Source organism: Filicampus tigris, chromosome 4 (genome assembly GCF_054856515.1).
Source record: "Filicampus tigris isolate MCC_2025a chromosome 4, RoL_Ftig_1.0, whole genome shotgun sequence".
NCBI lineage: Eukaryota > Metazoa > Chordata > Actinopteri > Syngnathiformes > Syngnathidae > Filicampus > Filicampus tigris.
The window spans coordinates 25563896-25586643 of record NC_141220.1 but is presented as its reverse complement, the minus strand read 5'-3'; the positions used below and the strand labels follow the sequence as shown (position 1 = coordinate 25586643).

Genomic DNA, 22748 nt, shown 5'->3' with positions numbered 1-22748 from the left:
TGATTTATTTCATATTTAATTGCGTAAGTACTAGAAATAGCATGCTTTAATTGAAAATGGAAAATACAGGGTTCTTACAATACAATATAATTTTATTTATGTATAGCGCATTTTCTGCAGATCCCTGCCCTCGGTTTCATCTCACACGGGAACAAAGCAAATCCAGTCATTCCAAAGGCGACTGATCTTATTATTGTTTTTAATCCGTCAACAGCACACAGGAGCAGTCATACAGATCACATTGAAGAGAGTTCTACAAAATAAAACAAACAAGAAGTTGCATCGCACAAATGTTTCATTTCCCGGGACATGTCATGCAAGCTAACTGTCGTCATGTCCAACGACGCAAGGATGGAATGTTTAATTCATTCATTAGTGCAATCTGTAGCCTTCGAATTTTATTTTCACAACACAGATTTAACCCTTTTTTTTCGTGTGCAAAATATACATGAGTGAAGAATTTCAAGTACAGTGGTACCCTGCAGGCCACGCCCCTTGAAGGACACACGACTTCAATGACATACGGTAATTGCATTTTGTAAATGCAGGTCATTTCTTGAAATTGTTATGTTTTGGGATGATGAGATTTTTGAGGAAACGGAATGAATTCAACTCCTAAATCAAGGTACCACTGTAGTAAAATGTACACACATAAGCATGAAACTATATATGTAAGTAAAAAATAGATGTAAACCTACGCAGAGGATTCGTCACCATCAAGTGGAGCTATCAAGACATTTTAATGAGTGTTGATGGGATGCTATAGCAAATGGTACCACTAGGGGGTGCTCAACAGCTGATCCTGAAGGAGTGCGATGTTTCTCCCGTACACCGGGTGGCAGTAATCTAGCTTCTTATCTGCAAAGAAACCCCTAAAGACAAAACCAAAGCTAGCGTAATTCATCGCTTCCGTAGAGGTGTTTTATCACCCAACTGCACAAGTGGAGACGTTAATTCCTACAACTGCATTTTAAAAGAACTTTTATCAACAAATTACAATTTTGTATTACAGTAAATGTGTTGATGTCTAATAGAAATAAAAACGTTTCCTTTGCTTTGTCCGAAAATTGGTTTGCAAGTCGGCAGCTATGCTATTAGGTCATCCTTTTTTTTTTTTTTCTCACAAGACAGCGATTATATATTGTTGAGTATTTTTAATTAATAGGACCTCAAGCTTTACAGAAGAAGTGTTTAAAAATATTTTTGGGAATGAATTTAGCTTTTTAATTGCGGCGCTGCGTCTTACTCAAGGAGAGCTGAAAATGTAAGATTGAATTAAAAAATTTGAGTCTACTACAATTTGAAAGAAAGCCGTCCACAATCATGTGACTCGTGACTCAAATCCTGCCACTGGTGCAAATCGACAATGCTTCTTTTTCATTGGCTAGAACAATTCTTCTGCACGCGTGGTATGTTGCAGTTGTACGCCGGCACCCTCTAGTGGTACGCAAATAATCACTCACTAAATGATGATCAAACTGCGCAGAACGTTCCAATGTCATGTAAAATGTAACATTTTAGAATTCTTTTTTTTTAATTCAGTACAGTACATTTTTAAGCAGTTCCATTGTATTTCACTTTTGAGTACAATACATTTCATCATTTTTGACCAACGCTTAGTGTCAAAATTCCAGCTCAAACCGGCTCGAGCTTTTACCAAACAGGACTCCCAAGCCGATTGGGGTGACGTTTACGTTCATGCGAAACAAATAAAAAGAGATCAATAAGGTGACACCTGAAAAGTACCATGTTGAGGTTCCAGCAGTGGAAAAACACGCTGGAGTAAAATCCAATCCCGGTTGTTTGGACTTTTTCTTTGGACTAGGCCTCCGACTCCAAATCCTCGAGTCCGTCCCCGTCGGTCGTGTCGTTGCTCTCGGCGTCCAGCAGCAGGAATTTGCCGTCGTTGGTGAGCGGCATGTTCTTCATCAGCTGGGCCAGAGCCGCGGGGTCCTGCCAACAAAATCAAATCGCACTAGAAACCCTTCCTTGAATACGGCTCATTTTGCAACCACGTGGTTTTGGATTTTTCATGATATTTAGAATAGACATCGAATATTGCTGCGCTGTGCCACAAAGACTGATTCTGCCAAAACAAACCAAAACGTCTTTCTCGTTTTTTTTCATTCTTTATCAGCAGTCCCACACGAATTATTTCCTGAGCAAAAAGCAGAAGGAAACAAGCTTTTTGTGATATGGAAAGCAAAACGGTGACTTTGTCGCTCTAAACAAAAACGAGATCGAGAAAGGGCTTTTCATGGCAAAAGAATCATTTATTTAGAGATAAATTAATAATGTCATCTACAATTTCAAACTAAGGTGAAAAGTTGAGTACTGCGTTGGCCGGGAATCGAACCCGGGTCAACTGCTTGGAAGGCAGCTATGCTCACCACTATACCACCAACACTGTGGGAAAACATCTGGAAAGAGTGTCTTATTTTGAAATTGCTCCTATTTAACTAGTTTTTGTTATATAGTAGAACTTTTCTTTATTTAAACACACCCCGAAAGAACAAAAGTTAAAAAAAAAAGAGGTTTGTGGTGCTGGTTTTTGTTATATAGTAGAACTTTTCTTTATTAAAAACACACCCCGAAAGAAAAAAAGTGAACAAAAAGAGGTTTGTGGTGCTAAGATTTAAAATTTAAAAAAAAGAAAAACCATGGAAAAAAAAGTGGTAAAATGTGAACTTCACAGAAAGAGATAAAAAGTCATCTCTGCGTTGGCCGGGAATCGAACCCGGGTCAACTGCTTGGAAGGCAGCTATGCTCACCACTATACCACCAACGCCGTTGCTCTGCATGTGTGGAATGTTGCAAAAGAGTCTGCAGCATGCCTCAAGCCACGTACACACCAGTCACTTCATTAGGTACACCTTTACCATCGAATTCATCGGCATGCACAAAGACATACAGACCAAAAATCCTCACAAATGAAATGGTGCCAAATGAAAATGTTTTTGGGGGGGGGGTTGTCCGGGGGGAAAAAAAAAAAAAAAAGCACATGCGTTGGCCGGGAATCGAACCCGGGTCAACTGCTTGGAAGGCAGCTATGCTCACCACTATACCACCAACGCACTGAAAGCAGATGTGGAAAGTTTGGAAGAGGGGAACACATGTGAAACATTACGTAATTCCTCGTGGCTCAGTGAGGGAGAAAATACTCGGCACGCCTGAATGACGTGGCAACTGCAAAATAAGTCACGCTTTCCAGATGTTCTCATACAGCGTTGGTGGTATAGTGGTGAGCATAGCTGCCTTCCAAGCAGTTGACCCGGGTTCGATTCCCGGCCAACGCATGTGCTTTTTTTTTTGCTTTTTATTTTCCCCCGGACAATTCCGCCCAAAACATTATTTGGTACGAGTATATGATTTCATTTTGTTTGTCAGGATTTTTGGTTTGTTTGCTTTGTGCATGCTGATTAATTAGTTGGTAAAGGTGTACCTAATGAAGTGACTGGTAGGTGTGTTTCTAATTTTCCACACTTGCACACATGCAGCGTTGGTGGTATAGTGGTAAGCATAGCTGCCTTCCAAGCAGTTGACCCGGGTTCGATTCCCGGCCAACGCAGAGATGACTTTTTATCTCTTTCTGAGAAAGTTCACGTTTTTCCACTTTTTTTCCCATGTTTTTTTATTTTTTTTAATTTTAAATCTTAGCACCACAAATTCTCTTTTTTTAAAACTTTTTTTCTTTCAGGGTGTGTTTTAACAAAGAAAGGTTCAACTATATAACAAAAAGTAGTGGGTTTAATAGGGGCAATTTCAAAATAAGACACACTTTCCAGATGTTTTCACAGTGTTGGTGGTATAGTGGTGAGCATAGCTGCCTTCCAAGCAGTTGACCCGGGTTCGATTCCCGGCCAACGCATCTGCTTGTTGTTTTTTTTTCCCCCCAGACAATTCCCACCGAAACATTTTTTTTTCCGTACGAGAATATTATTTCATTTCATTTGTCAGGATTTTTGGTTTGTTTACCTTTGTGCATGCCGATGAATGAATGTTGGTAACCTAATGAAGTGACTGGTGGGTGTGTTTCCAAATTTCAACACTTGCACACAAGCAGCGTTGGTGGTATAGTGGTGAGCATAGCTGCCTTCCAAGCAGTTGACCCGGGTTCGATTCCCGGCCAACGCACAGATAACTTTTTCTCTCTTTCTGTGAAGTTCACATTTTTCCACTTTTTTTCCATGTTTTTTCTTTTTTTCAATTTTAAATCTTTGCACCACAAATCCCCTTTTTTTAACTTTTTTTTTTCCTTTTGGGGTGTGTTTTTAATAAAGAAAAAGTTCTATATAGTTAGGGGCAATTTAAAAATAAGACACACTTTCCAGATGTTTTCACACAGCGTTGGTGGTATAGTGGTGAGCATAGCTGCCTTCCAAGCAGTTGACCCGGGTTCGATTCCCGGCCAACGCATTTGCTTTTTGTTTTTTTTTTCCCCCCAAACAATTCCCACCGAACCATTTTTTTTTTCCGTACGAGAATATTATTTCATTTCATTTGTCAGGATTTTTGGTTTGTTTACCTTTGTGCATGCCGATGAATGACTTAGCTAATGAAGTGACTGGTGAGTGTGTTTCCAAATTTCCACACTTGCACACACAAAGCGTTGGTGGTATAGTGGTGAGCATAGCTGCCTTCCAAGCAGTTGACCCGGGTTCGATTCCCGGTCAACGCATGTGCTTTTTTTTTTCTCTCTCTCTGAAGTCCACATTTTCTACTTTCTTTTTTTTTCCCCCATTTTAAACCTTAGCACCACAAATCCTATTTTTCAATTCCCAGCAAATGACTTCTTTTGGGATGTGTTTTTAATGAAGAAAAGTTCTACTATATAACATAACATTAAAAACTAGTTTTATATACTAGTGGCTGTTAAATAGGGGATGCCGCATGGTTGTCACCATAAAAAAAATAAAAAAAGAAAAAAAATTATATATTCATATATGAACACTACAAATAACATATAGAAATAACAAATTTCCAGTTAGGGGCTCAGAAAAGATTTTAACCATAGACTTGTTGTTGTGACACACTTCTTCCGGAATGCAAGCGATAGGACCAAGGTGGGGCGCAAGATTAAGGCCAACGCGTCACCGTTTCCTCTCAACGTCACTGGACGACGTCATCGCAAACTCACCTTCTTCGCCTCTGTAATATCCTTAGCCAAACTCATGGTGTAGCATATCTGTAGCCAGAGCGGAGATGTGACATTTTAGCAAGGCGCGATTGATGTGAACGTACAAATGGAGCAAATCAAAGTGGCACCTTCTCTCCCTCGGTGTTGCTCTCAAAGACAAAGGCGCTAAAGGAGGGCTCGCCGCCTTCGTCGCGGTCGTCGTCGTCGTCGTCGTCGTCTCCGCCGCCGCCGCCGCTCCAGTCGTGGCCTTCCACCACCAAGCCCATCAGCCTGCTGTTCTCCTGGTGGGCCGCAAACTGACACACCTCCCCCAGCTGGAACTGGAAAGACAAGACCCAATGATTACGCCATGGCGCCAACGCTCCAAGGAAAAAGGCCAACCGGTCACGTGACTTACACTTATTCTTGTGACTTGCGTCTGAGGGTCGATCAATCTATTAAAGCATACAAAAAAAAAAAAAAAATGAGAAATCGGATCCTTTGCCTGCACTCCGCCAAATGTGCTCCCGCCGACTTTCAAAACAAAACAATTCCACCGCGCTTCAGCTGCCGCTTTAAATGTGTTTTAAATTCGAGGAATTCACACATTCAGAAGTGGCTTTAAATCATAGCAGGAATATAAGTCATTTTTGTATCATTTCGATTCTTGAAAATGTTTATTTAACTTTAAAAGTACTTACATTTGAGTTAGTTTGGTATTTAAATTTGAATTTTTTAAAATTATTGTACTTTAATTTTTTTTCAAACTTTAAATTCTTGAGACGTCTTTTTATTATAAGGTGCTTGAATATAAATAAAGTACTTTTGTGTCCTTTAAATAGTTGAAAATAATTGTTTTTATTTTTAAATTGGTTGAATTCTTAACATTTTGGAGTACTTTAAATTCTTAAAAATATTTTTTTTTTCATTAAAAGGTACCTGACCTGATGTATTTTTTGTTTTTTTTGTAATGTTGAAAATGCTTATTTTTTATTTTAAGAAACCTTTATAAAACATTTTTGCATGCTTTAAGTCCTTAAAAATGAAAAAAAAAATATACACGGTGGCTTTTATTTGTTTTACTTTTCTTCTTTGAGATCTTGTAAAGATTTCTTCCCCTTTATTTTTCATGCATCCATTTTTTTCTTTTTCTGTGCGTAAACCACTATTTTATATTGCATATAAACGACCGCACAACTGTTTTCTAGTCCAATGTGTGTTTTTTAGTATCAGAGCTTCACCTAGTGCGCGAATGAGCAAATGACAGTGCCACCATTCCTGTGACCAGAAAATGTCAAACATTCATCCAAACCGATCAAATTGTCACAATTCATAGCATATTTTCAAAAATTTTTGTGACCCGTTAAAAATATGAATAAGTCATGTCAATAAGAGTACACTGGAATGTTTCAACTGATTGGAAGGTGACAAGACAAACTTTTGCACCCCCTGTTTTTTAGCCTCTTATTATGAACCTTTCATTTGCTTTTTTTTTTTTTTTTTTTTTTGTAACTCTGTCAGGTCAGCCTTGCAAATAAAGATTCTTTGGATGAATATAGTTTAAATAAAATACATAATAACCACCCGCTGTATGACTACTAGTGAAATGCTTGAACGGGTATAAAAGTAGGTTTTCGGTACCAAGAGTTGCGTGGTCTTTGTGACTTCAACATGTGCCGCGCGAACGCGCCGTTTTCCAGCGGCGGCGGCGTTCATTACCTCAGGTTGCTGCTGGTCACCATCAGGTGCGACTCTGTGGTCCTGAAGATGTTGTGGATGGCCCGGGCGGCAAGCACCTGCCTCATGGCCTCGTAGATCACCTCCTGATTGTCGCCGCAGCGCACCGCCATGGAGCCCAGGAAGCGCACGGCAAACACCTGCTGCAAGAGGGAGTCTGCGTGCCCGACCGGACAGAAACGCTCAGGCGGGCTCGCGTGCGGGAAGTGTATCACAAAAAAAAAAAAAAAAAAAAAAAACACCCCCACACACACACACAAAGAGCAGAAAATGTTTACCGTCGCTTTCACGGGAAAAGTCGTCATCGGTTTCGCCAAAGGGATTAGTGCGCCTGCCGGGAAGGAAAAACATCATGATTACAGCCTTTCACGGACACATTAGGAGGCATCTCGTCCTCCTGGAAATGACATCATCAGCCAATAAGAGTCCAAAACGCAGCAAATGAGTCAATCTCCTCCTTGTTTGTCCAAAGAGCGAGCACTCACCTGCCGTCCACCCTGTTCTGGTCCTGGAATTCGGAGGCCGGCAGCACGATGTCGAACTGGATGGGCGTCCCGGGGGCGATCAGGTCTTCCGCCTCGGGACCGGCTCCGGACTTGTGGGCTGCGCCGCTGGTGGAGTAGACGCCCCCCGGCTTGGCCCTGCGACAGATGACATTCGGAAGGCTACAAAAGCGTTTTTTTTTGGGTGAAAAATGCGGCCAAACTAATCGGGAGCAAGGCAATGACCCAAAAGATGGCGCCAACACAATGGCGGACTTCATCAGGGGGGTTAGAAGTGGACCGTGTCAAGTCAATCGACAGACCTTGAACCAATAGAGTATGCGTTTCACTTCCTGAAGAGGAGAGTGAAAGGAGAAATCCCCGGAAATAAACAAAAACTCAAAGAGGCGACATGAACTATTTGAACTTTCTTTTTCATCCATTGCGCAATGATACATGAGCAACTGTGCTTCCATGTTGGGGGCGCGGCCCCACAAAGTCAATATGGCGCAAACACAGGAAAATGTTGGCAAACGACGTCCGGCTGCAGCAAAAGGATCTTGAATGTAGTTTAAAAATGTCACTGGACTGATTCTGTCGTCATTTTTTTTCCCTAAAACAAAATAATCCGTCATTTTTTTGGGGGGGGGAAATGAATCTCAACGGACCTGTCAGGGTCGGGCGAGCCTTCCTGCCGCTTTTCAAAGCTGGTGACGGGGGTGACGGCCTGGATGGCCGTTTGGTTCAATCGGATGGCCACGGCCTGCATGGCGACAAATCGCACAAAAGCCCCAACGTTCGGGGTGCGGAGGAAACAGTATAAGTGATTTTGTTGCTGTTGTTGCCATGGGCAACGTGCCGGAATCGACGCTGCAGTCGGTCGGCCGACTGCCTCCTGTACCTCCGGGTTGTCAGTCAGGTAGATCTGTCTGGAGATGTTGTTCACAGTGCAAATCCACTGAGGAGGAAAACACAAGACAGATGACGCTTCAGGATTGGCTGTGAAGGGGAAACGACTCACGCGGGATTTGACAGGCCCGAAGCCAAACGGCTCAACGACTTGTAACAAGCAAACGTCAGCGGACAAAGATGAACTTCCTCCCTCCGCTGTGACGCTTGAAGTAGTGCATGTCAGATTGGAATGGCACTCAAGAGCCCAAACTTCAAAGGATTAAAAAAAAAAATGTTTTGCTCATTCGTACCCATCATCGAATACCGTATTTTCCGGACTATAAGCCGCACCAACTCTATTTAACCAAAAAAAAAAAAAAAAAAAAGGAAAAAAACCCAAAACATGCTACTTAAATTACAATTACGATTATTACACTCCACAATTACAAAATTGGCACAATCGTAAAAAATGATTATTGATATGCATTGATAGTCATATGTTTACATAGGGAATCCATATTTGAATATGTACATTTGCTCTTTTTTTTTATTTGATAACTAATGTTATAAACTTAGTTTAGTCCAAAAGGCAGAGTTTCAAATAAATTTGTACTTATGTTTTTTACATTTAAACATTTTCTAGGTTGGTACCCAAAAAATAAATCAGCGTTTTGAATAATCGTGATTTTAAGCGTTACCAAAATAAGCGCGATGAATTTTTTTTTCAAAATCGAGCAGCCCTAATATAAGCCGCACCTACTTACTATTTACTGAACTGTAAATGTACATGCAGATTCTTTCAGTGCCTTTTAACACGGCAGCAAGTTTGCTGATTAAAACGGAACAGAACCGAGAGAAAAAAAAAAAATTACTTATCTACATTCTACTGCTCGCTGCAAATCCAGTTTGCCAGTTAACGTCCGCATACCACCTAATTCCTAACCTAGCGCATAGCGCCTGTTCAACTCCTCCACCTGTAGTCACATCCTATTAATGGCAATTGTATTGTATTGTGATTCCGGTTAGAGCGCCCCTAGTGGTGGAAGAAAAACCCACAGAATAGCCGCACCTTTATATAAGGCGCACGGTTCAAAACCGAGGAAAAAAGTAGCGGATAACAGTCCGGAAAATACGGTACGTGTACTAACGTTACCACCGGAAACAGCAAAGAAAACAAGTTCCTCTGTGGAGGTTTGTTCTTACTTCTTCATATTCCTTCTTGCTCTCCGCTTGTAGAATCATTGACCTGAAGACAAAAAAACAAAAAAAAAAAAACATGAAACGTGCGCCGGGCAAAAGTGGACAGTGAGCGTGGGCGTGCGTACGCTTTTCCGGAGGGGGAGGTGATTTGGAAACAGTAGTGTCGGTCTTCGCACTCGATGGCCATGACGGAGCTGTTGTCCAGGTCCAGCACCATGCCCCCCGCCACGGCCCCCCTCGGCTGGCACATCAGGTTGCCCCCCTGCGTGAAGAAGTAGAGGCGGTCCCACGCCGTGGTCACCAGGCCGGTTTTGCTGGACACGGGAGATCGAGTTAGTGTCACGGGTCGAGTCGACTTGAGCGCGCTGCGGCTGTTGCGCAATCGCTTAGCACGTTCGGCTTGATGGTTCGGGGGGGGGGGCGACTTTGAATCCAATTTGCAAGTCGCTTTTCTTCTTTTCAAGCTTTCACATGTCAGCCGAGTGCATGAAATGAAACACGTGTTGTTTTTTTCCTTCGTCGCCCCCTTGAGGATATTCTCGTTTATCCGGGTCATTTCTTTTGAAGATGCCTTTCAAAGACGGTCAATAAGTCGTCGGGTGGAAACCCCCCCGCGTTAATATTCCGTCCAGCAGGGAGCTACGTCTGCAGTCACGGGAGTATTTTTGTTTCCAGTCAGTGAGTCTCTGTGGCGCAATCGGTTAGCGCGTTCGGCTGTTAACCGAAAGGTTGGTGGTTCGAGCCCACCCAGGGACGCCCCTGAGTTTCGATGGCACCATTTCCGATTCTCAATTAAAGAATGACAGTATGCAGTACACATGCAATTGCGTTCAGCTGCTAAGTGAACGGATGGCAGGACTTTGGATTTCATTTTTTACGATTTTTTTTTAATCCTCCATATTATCCTTCTTGCTTAAAGGCCTCAGCAAGTCAGCCGCGCCATGAGTCTAACTTGGTGCCGCTTTTCTGTTTGACCTCAAAGCACGCCCACTCGATCCCTCAGAGTATAATTACGTTTCGGAACTTGTGGGCTCACCCGCCTTTTAAAAGACTGACCGCGCCAAACTCAGCATGTCTCCGTGGCGCAATCGGTTAGTGCGTTCGGCTGTTAACCGAAAGGTTGGTGGTTCGAGCCCACCCGGGGACGTGCCGCTCCTTTTAATGGCGGGTCAATGTGCTTTGGGTCTCAAATGTGGCTCCCTATTTTTACAGGGGCCTCCGTGTGTTGAACCTCAACTTGTGACCTCACGTCCTCAGAGTTTTTTTTTTTTTTGTTTACATTCACTCGCCATTAAGAGCAGGCCCAACGCAACGCCGGCGCGTCTTTGCGGCGCGTTCGGCCGTTAACTGCTGATTGGTATTTAGAACTGCCGCGGTGCCTTTTGAGCAAGACACTAGGGCCGCTCCATTATGAAAAAAATATTAATCATGAATATTTTGGTGGTGATTGAAATCACGATTGTTCAAACGTTTAGTTTTTTGGGTACAAAACAAGAAAATGTTCAAATGTTCAAAAAAATATAAAGGCAAATATATTTCTTTGAAAAACTGTAATTATGTAAATTCCAAACAAAATGTATAAAATTTGTTATTATAAAATTAAAAAAAAAGGTGCAAATAAATAAATAATTTATGAATAAATATAAATTCAAGTATGATTTCCTCGTGTGTAAGCAAACTGTGTGTTGGATATGATATGAACGAATATTAATAATCGTTTTTGGTTTTTTTTTTACGATTATGCCAATTTTGTAATCATGGAGCGTAACAATCGTAATTGTAATTGAATTTGGATTAATTGCGCAGCCCTGGCGTTTAGGGAACGCCTCCTGATGTCGAAGCATTCCTACTTCCTGATGTTGAGGAAGCCAGCCTTCTGGATGAGCGTGCGATTGACGGGCTCCGCCTCCTTGTCCAGCGCGTAGACCGAGTCGTCCACGGACAGGAGCTCCTTCTGGGCCACGCGCATGGCCTCGGCCTCGGCGTCCAGCTGAGCCTGGATGCTGGACACAAGCGTTTCAGAGCCCAACCCGAGCCATTTTTCTACCACCGTGACGCCGCCCCCTTTACTTGCGCGTCATGCTCGACACGGATGCGAGGAAGCTGTCCAACTTCTTTGACACCGATTCCAGGCCCTTCTTGAAAAAGAGGACCTACGAAAGGACGGCGAGCACAACGACCGCACGCGTTGTCCTTCGGATGACGTCAGCCACGAAACGGCGACGCCGGAAGAGCGGCGGGGGAAGCGGGCGCGCGTACCTGCGCCTGCGTGTAGCCGAGCATGGGTTCCAACATGGCCACCCTCTTGCGGTACTGCAGGGCGTTGAGGGCACAGTAATACTGCAGCGAGGCCTGGTGCTGCTTCCGGCGAGTGTACGCCACCTCTTTCACCAGGTCGGCCTTCAGCTGTTCACCCGCAGGGATTGATTGACTTTATTTGGCACGCGAATCATGAACAGCGGGGAGCAAAAAAAAACAGTACCTTTTCGTTCTCCCTCCTTTTGGGCAAGCGGCTGTACTTGACCATGGCCGCCTCGTGCTCTGCGTGAAAAGAGGCTGCGTGTAAGTGGACGCGTGGGCGAGAGAGAGTGGGGATAAAAGTCCTCGTTTTTGGACGGGATTCCAGGACTTGCCATCGGTGGCGATGCCGTATATTTCCTTCAGCGTGCTGATCTCTGCAAAATACCGGAACGGGGGCCAAAGTCAGAGTTGACAAATTGGAGATCGTAAAGGGTACAGCAGATGCGAAATGGGAATCGCACGACTCAAATGGACAAAAGTATTCGGGCAAGCTGCTAATCGACTCATGAATAGAGGCAGACCGATATGCTTTTTTCAAGGCCGATACCAATACCGATTATTAGTAGTCAAGGAGGCCGATAATTGATATTTGGAGCCGATATTTATTTTCAGTAAAAAGGAAAATATTGGCGTCAAAATCTACAAAAAAATTCATTTTTTCAAGTCATTCATCGCCATTGACGAATTGACTTGTCTTTTTATAGTCCAGCTATTCAATCCCAGGAATTTCTTTGTATTTTTTTCACATTTTTTCAAACGTTAGGGTCAAAGGGGGTCTGGAAATGTCTGGCAGTGAATGAGTTCACTTTGTTGATACGCCTTTTTAGCATATGTTTATCGAAGCATTTTTCAGATTTGCATAATGTTGATTTCTTAAATTAGTCTAACGAGACATTTTTGACAACATACAGTACATTTTTGTTGTAAAATTCAAACAAAGAGTTCAGGGAGCGAGCGCCATGTCATTTTCTACAATAAATGTCGTTCTCCATAATGTCTACATGACAAATGTTCAACTTTCACATATCTTTTGTTTTGATTTCAACACAGTTTTAAATTGATTTGTATCGGCCATCAATTAAAAAAATTCATCAAAACGCCAAATACGTTGGTCCCAAATTGTCCAAAATGTCTCACTAAGAAGGAGAATACGATTCATAGATGGTTTGACAGCTGTGTGCCAAGATTTTGACCATGTGGTGTTTTATGCAAATGAGCGTTATGCGTATGCGTGTCTACCCGTAAGGTCTTTTTCTCTAAACTGGATCAAGGGGAAGACCATGGTGTCCGCCATCTGGTTGGCGAGCTCCAAGTGCAGCGAATTCAGCTGCATGACAAGGAAACACATTGTGCAGAAAAAAAGGATGTGAACACACACACACACATACACACACACACGCATGAAGACGCACGCGCGCGCACAAGCAAGCAAGACACATCGAGGCCAAACATCTTGAGGCAGGCCACTTGAGACCAAGTGCTTACCAAGTGAGGAAGGTTCGTTACGATAACAACTTTCCCAAAGGTGACCGCACCCCGTTAATCATCTGCGTTTATCTGAAAGCGGGCACTCGAGCTATCAAGGGAGCAAAGGCTAAAGTTCACCAGATTAGCTGCGGCGGTGGCGCTAATAATTCATGCTTGGAAATCACCCTGTGCACGTCGTGTTTGCATGTTCGACGTGTGTGTTTAATGCGTGCCAGTAATAAAAACAGCTGAACTCAGACCCGACTGGTCTGTTGCCTAAACGGCTGTTCCTGAGACGAAAAGAAAACGAGATCTCAATAAGAACTCCAACGTTAACATGAGCCTCTGATTCGCCGTATTACTGTATTTTTCCTTTGATTTAAATAACATACAGTCCTTAAAAGTTTGACCGTTCACTCATTCACTGCCATTGGCGAATTTATTTGTCTTTTCACAGACCAGTCATTTAATCCCTGGAATTTTTTTTTTTCAATTTATTTTTTTCAATTTTTTTTTTCAAAAAGAGGGTCTGAAAATGTCAGTGAATGAGCTAATAATAAAAATAAAATATATATGTTTTTATTTATGCTATCCTGACGTACTTTCAAATGTATTTACATTTTGTAAATTAGTATAATTATGATGAATATATTCCATGATCCAAAACTCATTAAAATGTTATTTGGAAAAAAAAAAAAAAAAAAAAAAATTAAAATGAACAAAAAATGCATTCATTCATTCATTCACTTTACGAAAGAAAATAATAAATAGGGTTGTATTTTTAATGCATATATTTAATCTTGTGTATTTTGTACTTGTGTCTCACCTCATCCACAGTTTTGGCAAAGTTCTGCAGCGTGGAGACGACTTCTTCATCACCTTTGCCGAGGGCAAAATTCTAAAATGGAGAAATAAAGAATCGTTGGCCTTTCTTACTTTGTACACTCCATTCAGCAGATGGATTCAGTGTTCAGTTCTGGTGAACTTACTTTCTTTTCATAGGCAAGAAGCTGCCGCGAGAGCTGCTCCGTGGCCAAACCCATCTCACTCTTTTTAAAAAGACAAAGACACAAAGTATCACAACGGCGGATTTTCCCCTCAAATACACCCTCGGGCCAAAATATTAGGCACACCCACACAATCGCAATGCGATCCGATACATGATCCAAACGCTCTTTTTCTACGAAATCAATCATGCTCTTTTGATGACACAACAAACATAAAGCATTGTTGTGCTGAAATCTCGATACACTCCTCGCATTGGATCTTATTAGATTGGATGTCGTGACGGAACGTCGGTACCTGAGCGCCGAAGACGCGCTGCATGGACTGCAGCAGCTGGTTGGTGTAGTCCGTGAGGTTCGCCGCATCCTCCTCAAACACACTGAGCAAGGAACGAGTCTGCGGGGGGGGGGGGGGGGTTGGGAAAAAAAAAAAAAAGAGACATTTGAGTTGACTACAAGTGGACATCTCATTAGGTACACCATTTCACAACACGTTTGATTACAGCTGGCACAAGGAAGCCGCCGTAACACTTTGAACCGAATGTTGTCATCCTTCCGGCCTTTCCCCAATATAATCCAAATTTTGCAAGCGGCTCTCGGGACAACACAAGCATTTTCGACAGCACCCGTCGTCCTCGTCAGGATCGAGGATGAAGACAAGCGCTACAGAAAAATGGAGTGGATGGTTCTGGAAAAGTGAGAGGGCCAAAAGAATGCGACAGGTGGCGGTCATTGCCCAGAATGGTGACTTTCCTGTAGGTGCGCAATGCAAAACCGACAGGGTGTCTCTGTACTTAAACGGGTATGACGAGGCAAAACAAAAACGAACACACCCATGGGTGAAAGTCTGTTAGTAAACAAGCAGATCAAGGGAAACCGACATACGAACTATATACGAGGTGTGTCAGAAAGGTTCCAGGACTGGCTTGGACCATCCTGCAAAATTTGTTGCATGAATTGACTTTGATTTTTTTTTTTTTTTTCAAACCAAAATGCATTCATTCATTTTGTCATTTATCTTGTATGTTTTTATTGCATTAAATATGTTTTGGATTAATTTATTGAAAATAGTAACAAAAATGTAAATAAAAAAAAATAAAAAGGTATTGTTGAAATAAATATTAGCAAAAAAAACAAAAAAAAACAACCATAATACATTGTAGTAAAAATGTATATATTTACCAACACTGTGTTTATTCTATTAAATCATTGGCTAAGTATTTGCAATTACTGTTATTATTATATGAGTGGCAAATATCCTACTTGTACCTATTAATAGTGTACACATATTGATTTCAACTTCCAATATTGGTTGTTGGAAACAATCGGCTCCACGGTCAAACTGTTGCCAACATAAAAGCTTGTTCGTATGAAACAAATTCACCGTTATTTAGTTTGAAAACATGGAACATGGCACTTCCAAGTCTTTAACAAATCGCACAATATTGACACGCATAGTACCAAGTCAAGTAATGTTAATCATAAGACAATCAAATGTGTAACTAAAAAAAAAAAACCAACTTATTGAGAATACATACTGAACATCTAACCTTTTAGCTGCCATGCATATAGATACCTGCTATTATCTACCTAATACTGTGTAACTACTTGGCTTACGTACACATTTTACTTCCAACTCCCAAGAATGACCTGACCTGGTGTTTCAGCTTCGAGTCATTGTCAACAACATGCAACGTGTAAGAGGAAAAATGAGCCTCGAGCATGAGTTGCACTGAAGAAAACCATTAAGAGTCACAAGCAACCCTCTGTATGAGTAAAGTATTACATGTGCATCAAAGTAACAATAACAACAACAGTGAACTATATCCAGAATGTGACTTTGTGAGGCCTAGGGTACAATTACCACATGGATGTTATGACTTTGCAGCCGTCAAACCAAAAAAAAACAAACATTATTGATATCCAGTGACAGCACCTTATGACGTCTATTGCTGACAGTTCGAGACCAACAATGGAAGCGCTTCCACTCTCACGAGAAGCAAATTAAATCTAGTTTGGCACCACTGAGACCAATAAAATGTAGCAATAAGACTGCTGTTGTGGGTGAGCTATTACACATCCACATTACGTGAGATTCGTAGGGTTAGTCCTCAACCAACCTACAGGCGTCAGCCGTATGACACGCTACATATTTGCTCAGCCAAATGCACGAGGGAATGGCGTATTGACGGCGAAATGGGTGTTTAGGTGAGGTGTATAAAAAATGATTTTACACATTATAACAGTGTAACAACAGGGTGATGTCAATAGCTAATGGAGACAGACTACAAAACAGGAGCACCCCATGCTAGTTAGCTAACAAGCGTCGTTCATTATTGTTGGTCATGTTGTGGTTTATGTTTGACGAAAAGGTGATAAAACATACAAATGCTTACCTGAGGACTGTCCTGCAAAGCATCCTCCAGGAGTAGTTTGTGGTGTACGGCCGGCATCGTGTGAGCGGCGGCTATGTGACGAATAATGAGGGACTTGAATTATTAAACACGTTAAACTCAATTTCCCAGAGGTCTCTGTAAGGGTGAGCCGGAAGTAGATATAGGCGGCTCGAAACCGCTCGATGAGGATTTTACCCACAGCCAGAGAACAAAGTGTAACAAAAATATTTATATTTCATCAAAAATGAACGGGAAAAGGTTTATGTCAGATTTGTTCTCAAAAAGAAATATATTTTTCTTAACATTTCTTTATTTAACTGTCGATCTGTCAACAACTTAGACAAACACACACGAGAAAATCCATCCATCCGAAACGCTTGTTCATAATAAATAAATAAATTCATAAATAAAATAAGAATGTCAAAGGTCTTAAAGCAACACTGTGTCATGTCAGTTTTTGTTGATTATGGCGGCGCCATGTGGACAAAAGTTGGAATGAATTATGTTTCTATTTCCAGTGGCTGTGTGAAAGATGAATACCGATAAAGTAATTCATTTAATTATGTTTAAACAATACGTTGTTGTTTTTTTTTGTTTGTTTTGGGGCTTCTACCATGACACCAGAAATAGCGCGTAGACGTTCGAATTGACTTCCGTCCTTATAGCAAATGGAGGAAGCGAGTATGCCGTAAAGCAATTCAGGACATTTGTATTTTTTTGTGTGTGCCAGAGTTGCTCCCATCCTCCTCAAAGTTGCTTAGTGCCAATAAAAACTATACAGACATCCGCCCCCCTCCCACCCCAGGGCAGGACAAAAGTCCCTGAGCAACTTTGATATCATCTTCAGTCGACAGAAATGACAAAATGGCCGCCCCCTGAGCTAGCTAAAAACGGGTGAATTTCTCATATTCCACAAACGCAATATTAATACAGAACGTGATATAAAAGTACATCATTGTGAGCTAGTGAATAGCTACACAATCAGTACATTAAATATAATAAATAGCAACACAATAAAGACAGTAATTAATGGTTTGAGAATTGCAATAAATACAAAGCTGGCCATTGGTGATGTTGATCATTCATTAAAAGTTTGAGAATCACTGAGTTAGATGTTAGCTCGGAGGTACAAAATGAGTTAAGTGTCTTAAGAGAAGCAGATTGTTTAAAACATTCTTTTCATAATCGGAGACTTTTTGGGCCTCAGTAGTGACTTCGACATAATTACAATACAAATGCCGCTGTGTAGCCGTCGACAAAGTAGACAAGTCTTGACAAGCAGCACAAACACAGCCTGGGCTGCAGCGCCGTTCCTTCTTCCCTCCCCAGCGGACGGCTTGGCGCTTTAATAATTGGTTACGAGGTGCTTCCGAATCAGATGACTGTGGTGATTAGGTATTTGCTGGTGTGTCTAAGAGCGGTCATAAAAAAAAAATGATTTGCTTACCACTGATAAAAGAATCAGATTTCAAACAAAGCATTGATTCATCCAAGCACAGTACGCCAACTGTATGTCTTTTGGAGAACTGGGTTTTTAGTATTCGAAGTAAATCGAAAGTAATAATTTTGGATGATATCTGACGCAAGATGTCAAATTAGGTCAGAACACTACATTTTTCAAAGAAGACGTGCAGTATTACAGCAAGTGTGATGAATTGGCTTTTTCATTAGTTCTAAGTTTCTGTTTTCTCACTCACTCTAACTTGGTCAAATGACATGGAAGCTTTGTTTACTGGTGGTGCCAATGGAGAAAGAAGTGAGACGAAAAATCATCTTTATTGCCATGACATGCGTGCACAGTCATGAAAATTGCTTTTAACACATCACAGAAGTGAACTCAAGAGTTTTTTGCAAACGTTGGAGCAGAGGCCTACTTTAAAAGCTAAGCTAGGCTTTTGCCATCAAAGCGTGATGCATAGTACAGGTTCAGGCCCTCAAAACTGAAATCATGATTTCCTTGGCACAGTTCGAAATCAGAATCTTTTTTTATGAAATCCTCAAACATGTTCAAAGCAATTTCTTATGGGTAGTTGGGGACACTTTAGCATTACAGCAAACAAAGCAATCCAACAAGATAAAGATTTTTACAGTGTACAAAGAACCAACTTTTTGTCATAGCTCTACACTCGGCCTTGACGCGTTGATGTCGTGACTCGTCAGCGGTTATGTGTACGGGTGCCCAACTCGTCTTCAAGGACAAAAATGTATGTATGGGTGTGTGGAGTTTGAAAATAAAATGGAGGCTCCCCATTGGTTCCTTCTACACGCACTCCCTCCTCTCCTGGTTTCCAGGGCAACCGTGTCAGGGTGTAACAGACGAGCAAATCACATTAAGGCAAAGCATCTTTCTCTCTTCCCTCTCGCCCACTGTAACCCCCCCCCCCACACACACACACACACACACAAACACACACACTCACTCTCCCAGCCCGGCATGTGTATAAGAGCCCCTCGCTCCGTGTTTCCTGGCTGTACTCTCAGTGTAACCGTGGGAGACGCTTCCTTGACCTTCCCTCTCCTCTCCTGATGCGTTGCTCATTCTTCACCTCCTCGTCGTCGTCAGCGGGCGTCTGACGCTCACGTTTGGACGACGGCTGCGTTCATGAAAAAAAAAAAAAATGGGTTGTGGCAATTCGTCGGCCGCCAGCACCTCAGGAGGGGGTGAGTGCTTTTTATTTATTCATTTATTTGATTTGATTTATTTATTATTTTTGGGGGGGGATCGGAATGTGAGAGATAAACATGGGGTGGGGGGGGGTTATCTGTGTGTCTGCACCAAAGCTGGAAGGTGATTAGAATGTAAATGAAACGCGTCGGGTTTGGAGTCACTGATGAATGAATAGAAAGCATTTGCGTGCGGAATGTGCTCACTTTGACTTCTAGTGATCCCAATTCTGTAGTTAAATTGCACATTGATTGCTTCTGCCTGTGCGCTTGAAGAAGATCTGATTCAAGACTAGCTTTCATTCATAAAAATACTATGTTGACAGATTTTTTTTTTCGCCCACACGCATTCAATCACCCAAACCTACTGTCTGAATCGGCTGTATTTATTCAATTCAACCGCTTAATCCATACATCAATACTTTCGTATCAGGGCTCTGAATCTTTTAGAGAGCGTCCAACTTTGTGAACCAGTTTTAGTTTTTATTTTCTTTTTCTGGCATGTTCCTCTCACACCGTCTAGGATTCTGAGAAAATACAGCCACCAAAGCCAGTAACAACATGAAATCTGGTAGGCATATCTATTGTGAGTAGATTCACCAAAAAAAAATAAAATAAATAAATAAAAAAAATAAAATAAAAATTCCATGCCCGAAAACACACAAGAAAGCTTCCATTTGGTTTAAAGGACACATTTTAGGGTACAGCAATCTCTGCATATTCACAGTTAAGTATTGGATGTCACAAGATGGCGCCAAAGCCCTCTCTGACAGGAAACTAGTATATTGGTGTCAAGGAAGCATAATGAAGTAATGCATCTACACTGAGAGACAAGCTAGATATGTCAGCGGGGAGCTAAGATTAGCCTGGGTTGTTAGCGGAAGATATTATGAGCGAATGCCAATTCTTTCTTTCTTTCTTTCTTTCTTTATTTTTTAAAGGTAATGTTGTAAGATGACTGACATTTTATTAAACTATTGTGGGATCATAGTTTGTGTTACATTTTTGGATTAAAATATTAATATATGCAAATATACATTTTTTGCGAGGGTGTTTCGACATTTACGGTAGGGGCCACCTAATCTCCAGGCGTTCTTCAAAGACACACTTGTCTTTGAGATTTTTTTTTTTTTCTAATTGCCACCAATTATTAACTATAGATGGCCGATGCTAATTAACCCCAAAATTTGAGTAATCTTCACGGCAGCAAAGTTTTATGATTCGGATGCAAAGCTTTGTTGATTTCTGTGTGTCAAGCAGCACACTTTAGGTACCGTATTTTACGGCGGTTGGCTCACCAAAAGGACAGGGTGCAAAAAGTTGCCCAAGTGTTTGGTCACCGTCAAAATCAGCCCATCTTTTTTAATTGTCGTTGCGGCAACATGCTCGATACCCTTACCGTGACACACGTTTGTGGTTTTCAAACCTAACTAATCAAACCGTGCATCATTCAGGAAGCGCAGTGCCTGAGTCACGCACGTCAATTTTTTTCAATTTCAAGCTTCGGTCTTCGCGGACTCAAGTGACCGCCCAGGCACACACAGTACTGCTCATCCTTGCCCTTATTTACACAGATGCAATTCCTGAGATATGAAAGAGCTTTTGTTTGGCTTCTGAATGGGCCCCTGTGTCATGTCAGCAGACTTCCTTTTTGACAGCTCTAAGGGAAATTCAGTTTTCCTACTCACGCAAATACTTCGGGTTTCTTTCTTGTGCGTGTGTGTGTGGTTTTTTTTCTCCTTATGGATTGTATGTTGTGTTGCGCAAAGTACCCATTTGGGATGTTTGTTGACTGTTATCCTGAACGGAAAGCATTCAGACCCCCTTGAAATTTTTCACTTTCTGTGTCATTGCAGCCATTTGCCAAAAATCAAACATTTTCATTTTATTTCTCATTAATGTACGCTCAGCACCCCACCTTGACAGAAAAAAAAAAAAAAAAACAGACATTTTTTTTTCAAAAAGAAAAAAACGGAAATATCATGTGGTCAAAAGTATTCAGACAACTTTGCAGTGACATTCATATTCACTCACTTTCAAAATAGAGAAGTGCAGGTGTGCTGTAGCTTCATTAATGAACACTATATGTGAAATAATACCTCAAATGAGACTAGCACTACCCCCGCAAAATATATTTTCACTCGTTTATTGCTTGTGTGTACTGTACTCAAGATACAAGTCGCTCCCAAATTGGCTATTGCTCGTTTCAAACAACGATCACAGAATCTGTGGCTCTGCCCAACTCATTGTTGACCTCAAGAATTTGCGGTCGTAAACATTGATCAAGTCGAATATTTCTGATTCTGGGCCCGACCACTTCCGAGCAGTCGGGATAATCTTTCAGAGGCATCTGAAAATCTGCATACTTGCACGCTTGCTTAAGGCACCTCAAACTGTTTGAAATGGCGGAAACGAATGACACAACGTTAAAAGGTCTCCCCGACATTGTACAAAACATAGTGGAACAATTGTAGCCTTTGTGCCACAAAACAAGCGTAATGCGCAACTGCGCTGAAACTAATCAGGAGATTTACTCCAAAGTCAACAAGTCCCCGGGGCGGGGGGGGGGCTCTGCCTCCTTCAAATGTTTATAAATCAAATCCAAGCGATGCTTCCTGTAACATTGAAGTGCTTTTTCATTATTTTGTAATGGGCAACATCGTAGATCCAGAAACCAGAAATCATGGCTCAAAAGACCCCAAAGATGGATACAAATATTGAATTATGTTTTTCCCTCGCCCGGACGCAGGTCACCAGGGTCCCACTCTGAAGCCGGGCCTGTAGGTGGATGGCTGGACCTCAACCCACCTCAACCCAACCCAGGACAGTTTAGGTCCCCCTTCGCATGGACTCGCCACCTGTAGGAGTGGCCATAGGGGGGGGGGCGAGCGTAATGTGAATTGGGCGGCGGCAAGGTCCTTGGCGTTCCGATTCCAATATTTAAAAAAATGAGGCTTCGAGCTATTTATTGCCACCCCCCCCCAGTCAAAGTTTGCTGTCCAACTAAACATAAAACGAATAGAGTTCCACATTGTGAATGTAAAACTGACTCATAACTTTGCCTCAACTTCTGCTAGCTTAATGCTAACGCATAATGGGGAATGCCATTGCCGTGTGTTCAGTTACCTGTTGCTTATGGAGGAAGTCAAGCCAAACATTTTTTTTTCAAGAATATGTTATACGCAAGCCCACTAGTTGAAACAAGGCATTCTGATAAATATTGCGTTTGTGGAATAAGAGTTAACCCACCCGTTTTTAGCCATCTCTGGGGGCGTCCATTTTGTCACTTCTGTCGACTGAAAATGACATCACAGTGTCTCAGGGCTCAGGTAACGACCAATCATGGCTCACCCGTTTCCTGAAGCTGAGCCATGATTGTTCGTTATCTCAGCCCTGAGCAACTATGATGTCATTTTCAGTCGACAGAAGTGACAAAATGGCCGCCCCCAGAGATGGCTAAAAACGGGTGGATTTGCCGCTTATCTCACAT

The 22748-nt window shown here is 41.9% G+C and overlaps 3 protein-coding genes and 11 non-coding genes across 19 annotated transcripts in view; 9 read left to right on the top strand and 5 right to left on the bottom strand.

Annotated features, from left to right (window-relative positions):
* Window positions 1-182: 182 nt before the first annotated feature.
* Window positions 183-16754, bottom strand: appl2 (adaptor protein, phosphotyrosine interaction, PH domain and leucine zipper containing 2). Its single transcript, XM_086028873.1, has 21 exons — window positions 16595-16754; window positions 14497-14595; window positions 14184-14243; window positions 14021-14092; window positions 12967-13054; window positions 12060-12101; window positions 11909-11967; window positions 11686-11832; window positions 11497-11579; window positions 11277-11429; window positions 9552-9740; window positions 9430-9472; window positions 8237-8293; window positions 8004-8098; window positions 7339-7494; window positions 7132-7184; window positions 6836-7010; window positions 5535-5571; window positions 5266-5457; window positions 5138-5185; window positions 183-1953 (listed from the first exon to the last, which is right to left on the bottom strand). The coding sequence occupies exons 1-21, from the start codon at window positions 16649-16651 to the stop codon at window positions 1822-1824; spliced, it is 2037 nt and encodes a 678-aa protein (XP_085884999.1). The 5' UTR covers window positions 16652-16754; the 3' UTR covers window positions 183-1821.
* Window positions 2336-2407, bottom strand: trnag-ucc (transfer RNA glycine (anticodon UCC)). Its single transcript has one exon. It is a non-coding gene; the product is annotated as a tRNA-Gly (tRNA).
* On the bottom strand, window positions 2717-2788 carry trnag-ucc (transfer RNA glycine (anticodon UCC)). Its single transcript has one exon. It is a non-coding gene; the product is annotated as a tRNA-Gly (tRNA).
* trnag-ucc (transfer RNA glycine (anticodon UCC)) lies at window positions 3003-3074 on the bottom strand. The gene has a single exon. It is a non-coding gene; the product is annotated as a tRNA-Gly (tRNA).
* On the top strand, window positions 3225-3296 carry trnag-ucc (transfer RNA glycine (anticodon UCC)). Its single transcript has one exon. It is a non-coding gene; the product is annotated as a tRNA-Gly (tRNA).
* Window positions 3497-3568, top strand: trnag-ucc (transfer RNA glycine (anticodon UCC)). The gene has a single exon. It is a non-coding gene; the product is annotated as a tRNA-Gly (tRNA).
* Window positions 3797-3868, top strand: trnag-ucc (transfer RNA glycine (anticodon UCC)). The gene has a single exon. It is a non-coding gene; the product is annotated as a tRNA-Gly (tRNA).
* On the top strand, window positions 4063-4134 carry trnag-ucc (transfer RNA glycine (anticodon UCC)). The gene has a single exon. It is a non-coding gene; the product is annotated as a tRNA-Gly (tRNA).
* On the top strand, window positions 4345-4416 carry trnag-ucc (transfer RNA glycine (anticodon UCC)). Its single transcript has one exon. It is a non-coding gene; the product is annotated as a tRNA-Gly (tRNA).
* On the top strand, window positions 4607-4678 carry trnag-ucc (transfer RNA glycine (anticodon UCC)). Its single transcript has one exon. It is a non-coding gene; the product is annotated as a tRNA-Gly (tRNA).
* Window positions 10109-10182, top strand: trnan-guu (transfer RNA asparagine (anticodon GUU)). Its single transcript has one exon. It is a non-coding gene; the product is annotated as a tRNA-Asn (tRNA).
* On the top strand, window positions 10500-10573 carry trnan-guu (transfer RNA asparagine (anticodon GUU)). Its single transcript has one exon. It is a non-coding gene; the product is annotated as a tRNA-Asn (tRNA).
* Window positions 16755-19006: 2252 nt separating the features above from the next.
* Window positions 19007-22748, bottom strand: part of LOC147149086 (uncharacterized) — an 82113-nt gene continuing 78371 nt past the window's right edge. For all 5 annotated transcript variants that reach the window (XR_015086614.1, XR_015086616.1, XR_015086618.1 and 2 more), the window contains one exon: window positions 19007-19188. Coding sequence is in view for 1 of the 5 variants with exons in the window: in XM_086029217.1 (XP_085885343.1) it covers window positions 19072-19188 (117 nt within the window). In the remaining 4 variants the exon portion in view is untranslated. The remainder of the gene's footprint in view (window positions 19189-22748) is intronic.
* Window positions 19007-22748, top strand: part of c25h12orf75 (chromosome 25 C12orf75 homolog) — a 10664-nt gene continuing 6922 nt past the window's right edge. For both annotated transcript variants that reach the window (XR_015086619.1, XM_086029219.1), the window contains exon 1: window positions 19007-19255. Coding sequence is in view for 1 of the 2 variants with exons in the window: in XM_086029219.1 (XP_085885345.1) it covers window positions 19213-19255 (43 nt within the window). In the remaining variant the exon portion in view is untranslated. The remainder of the gene's footprint in view (window positions 19256-22748) is intronic.

What these genes read in the sequence shown, in the direction of transcription:
- appl2 (XM_086028873.1), bottom strand. Translation starts at nt 16,651, where the DNA reads ATGCCGGCCGTACACCACAAACTACTCCTGGAGGATGCTTTGCAGGAC. An exon ending in TTCTTGCCTATGAAAAGAAA is followed by an intron (nt 14,093 to 14,183) that starts GTAAGTTCACCA and finishes TCTCCATTTTAG; the next exon opens with AATTTTGCCCTCGGCAAAGG. An exon ending in TAGAGAAAAAGACCTTACGG is followed by an intron (nt 12,102 to 12,966) that starts GTAGACACGCAT and finishes GGTATTTTGCAG; the next exon opens with AGATCAGCACGCTGAAGGAA.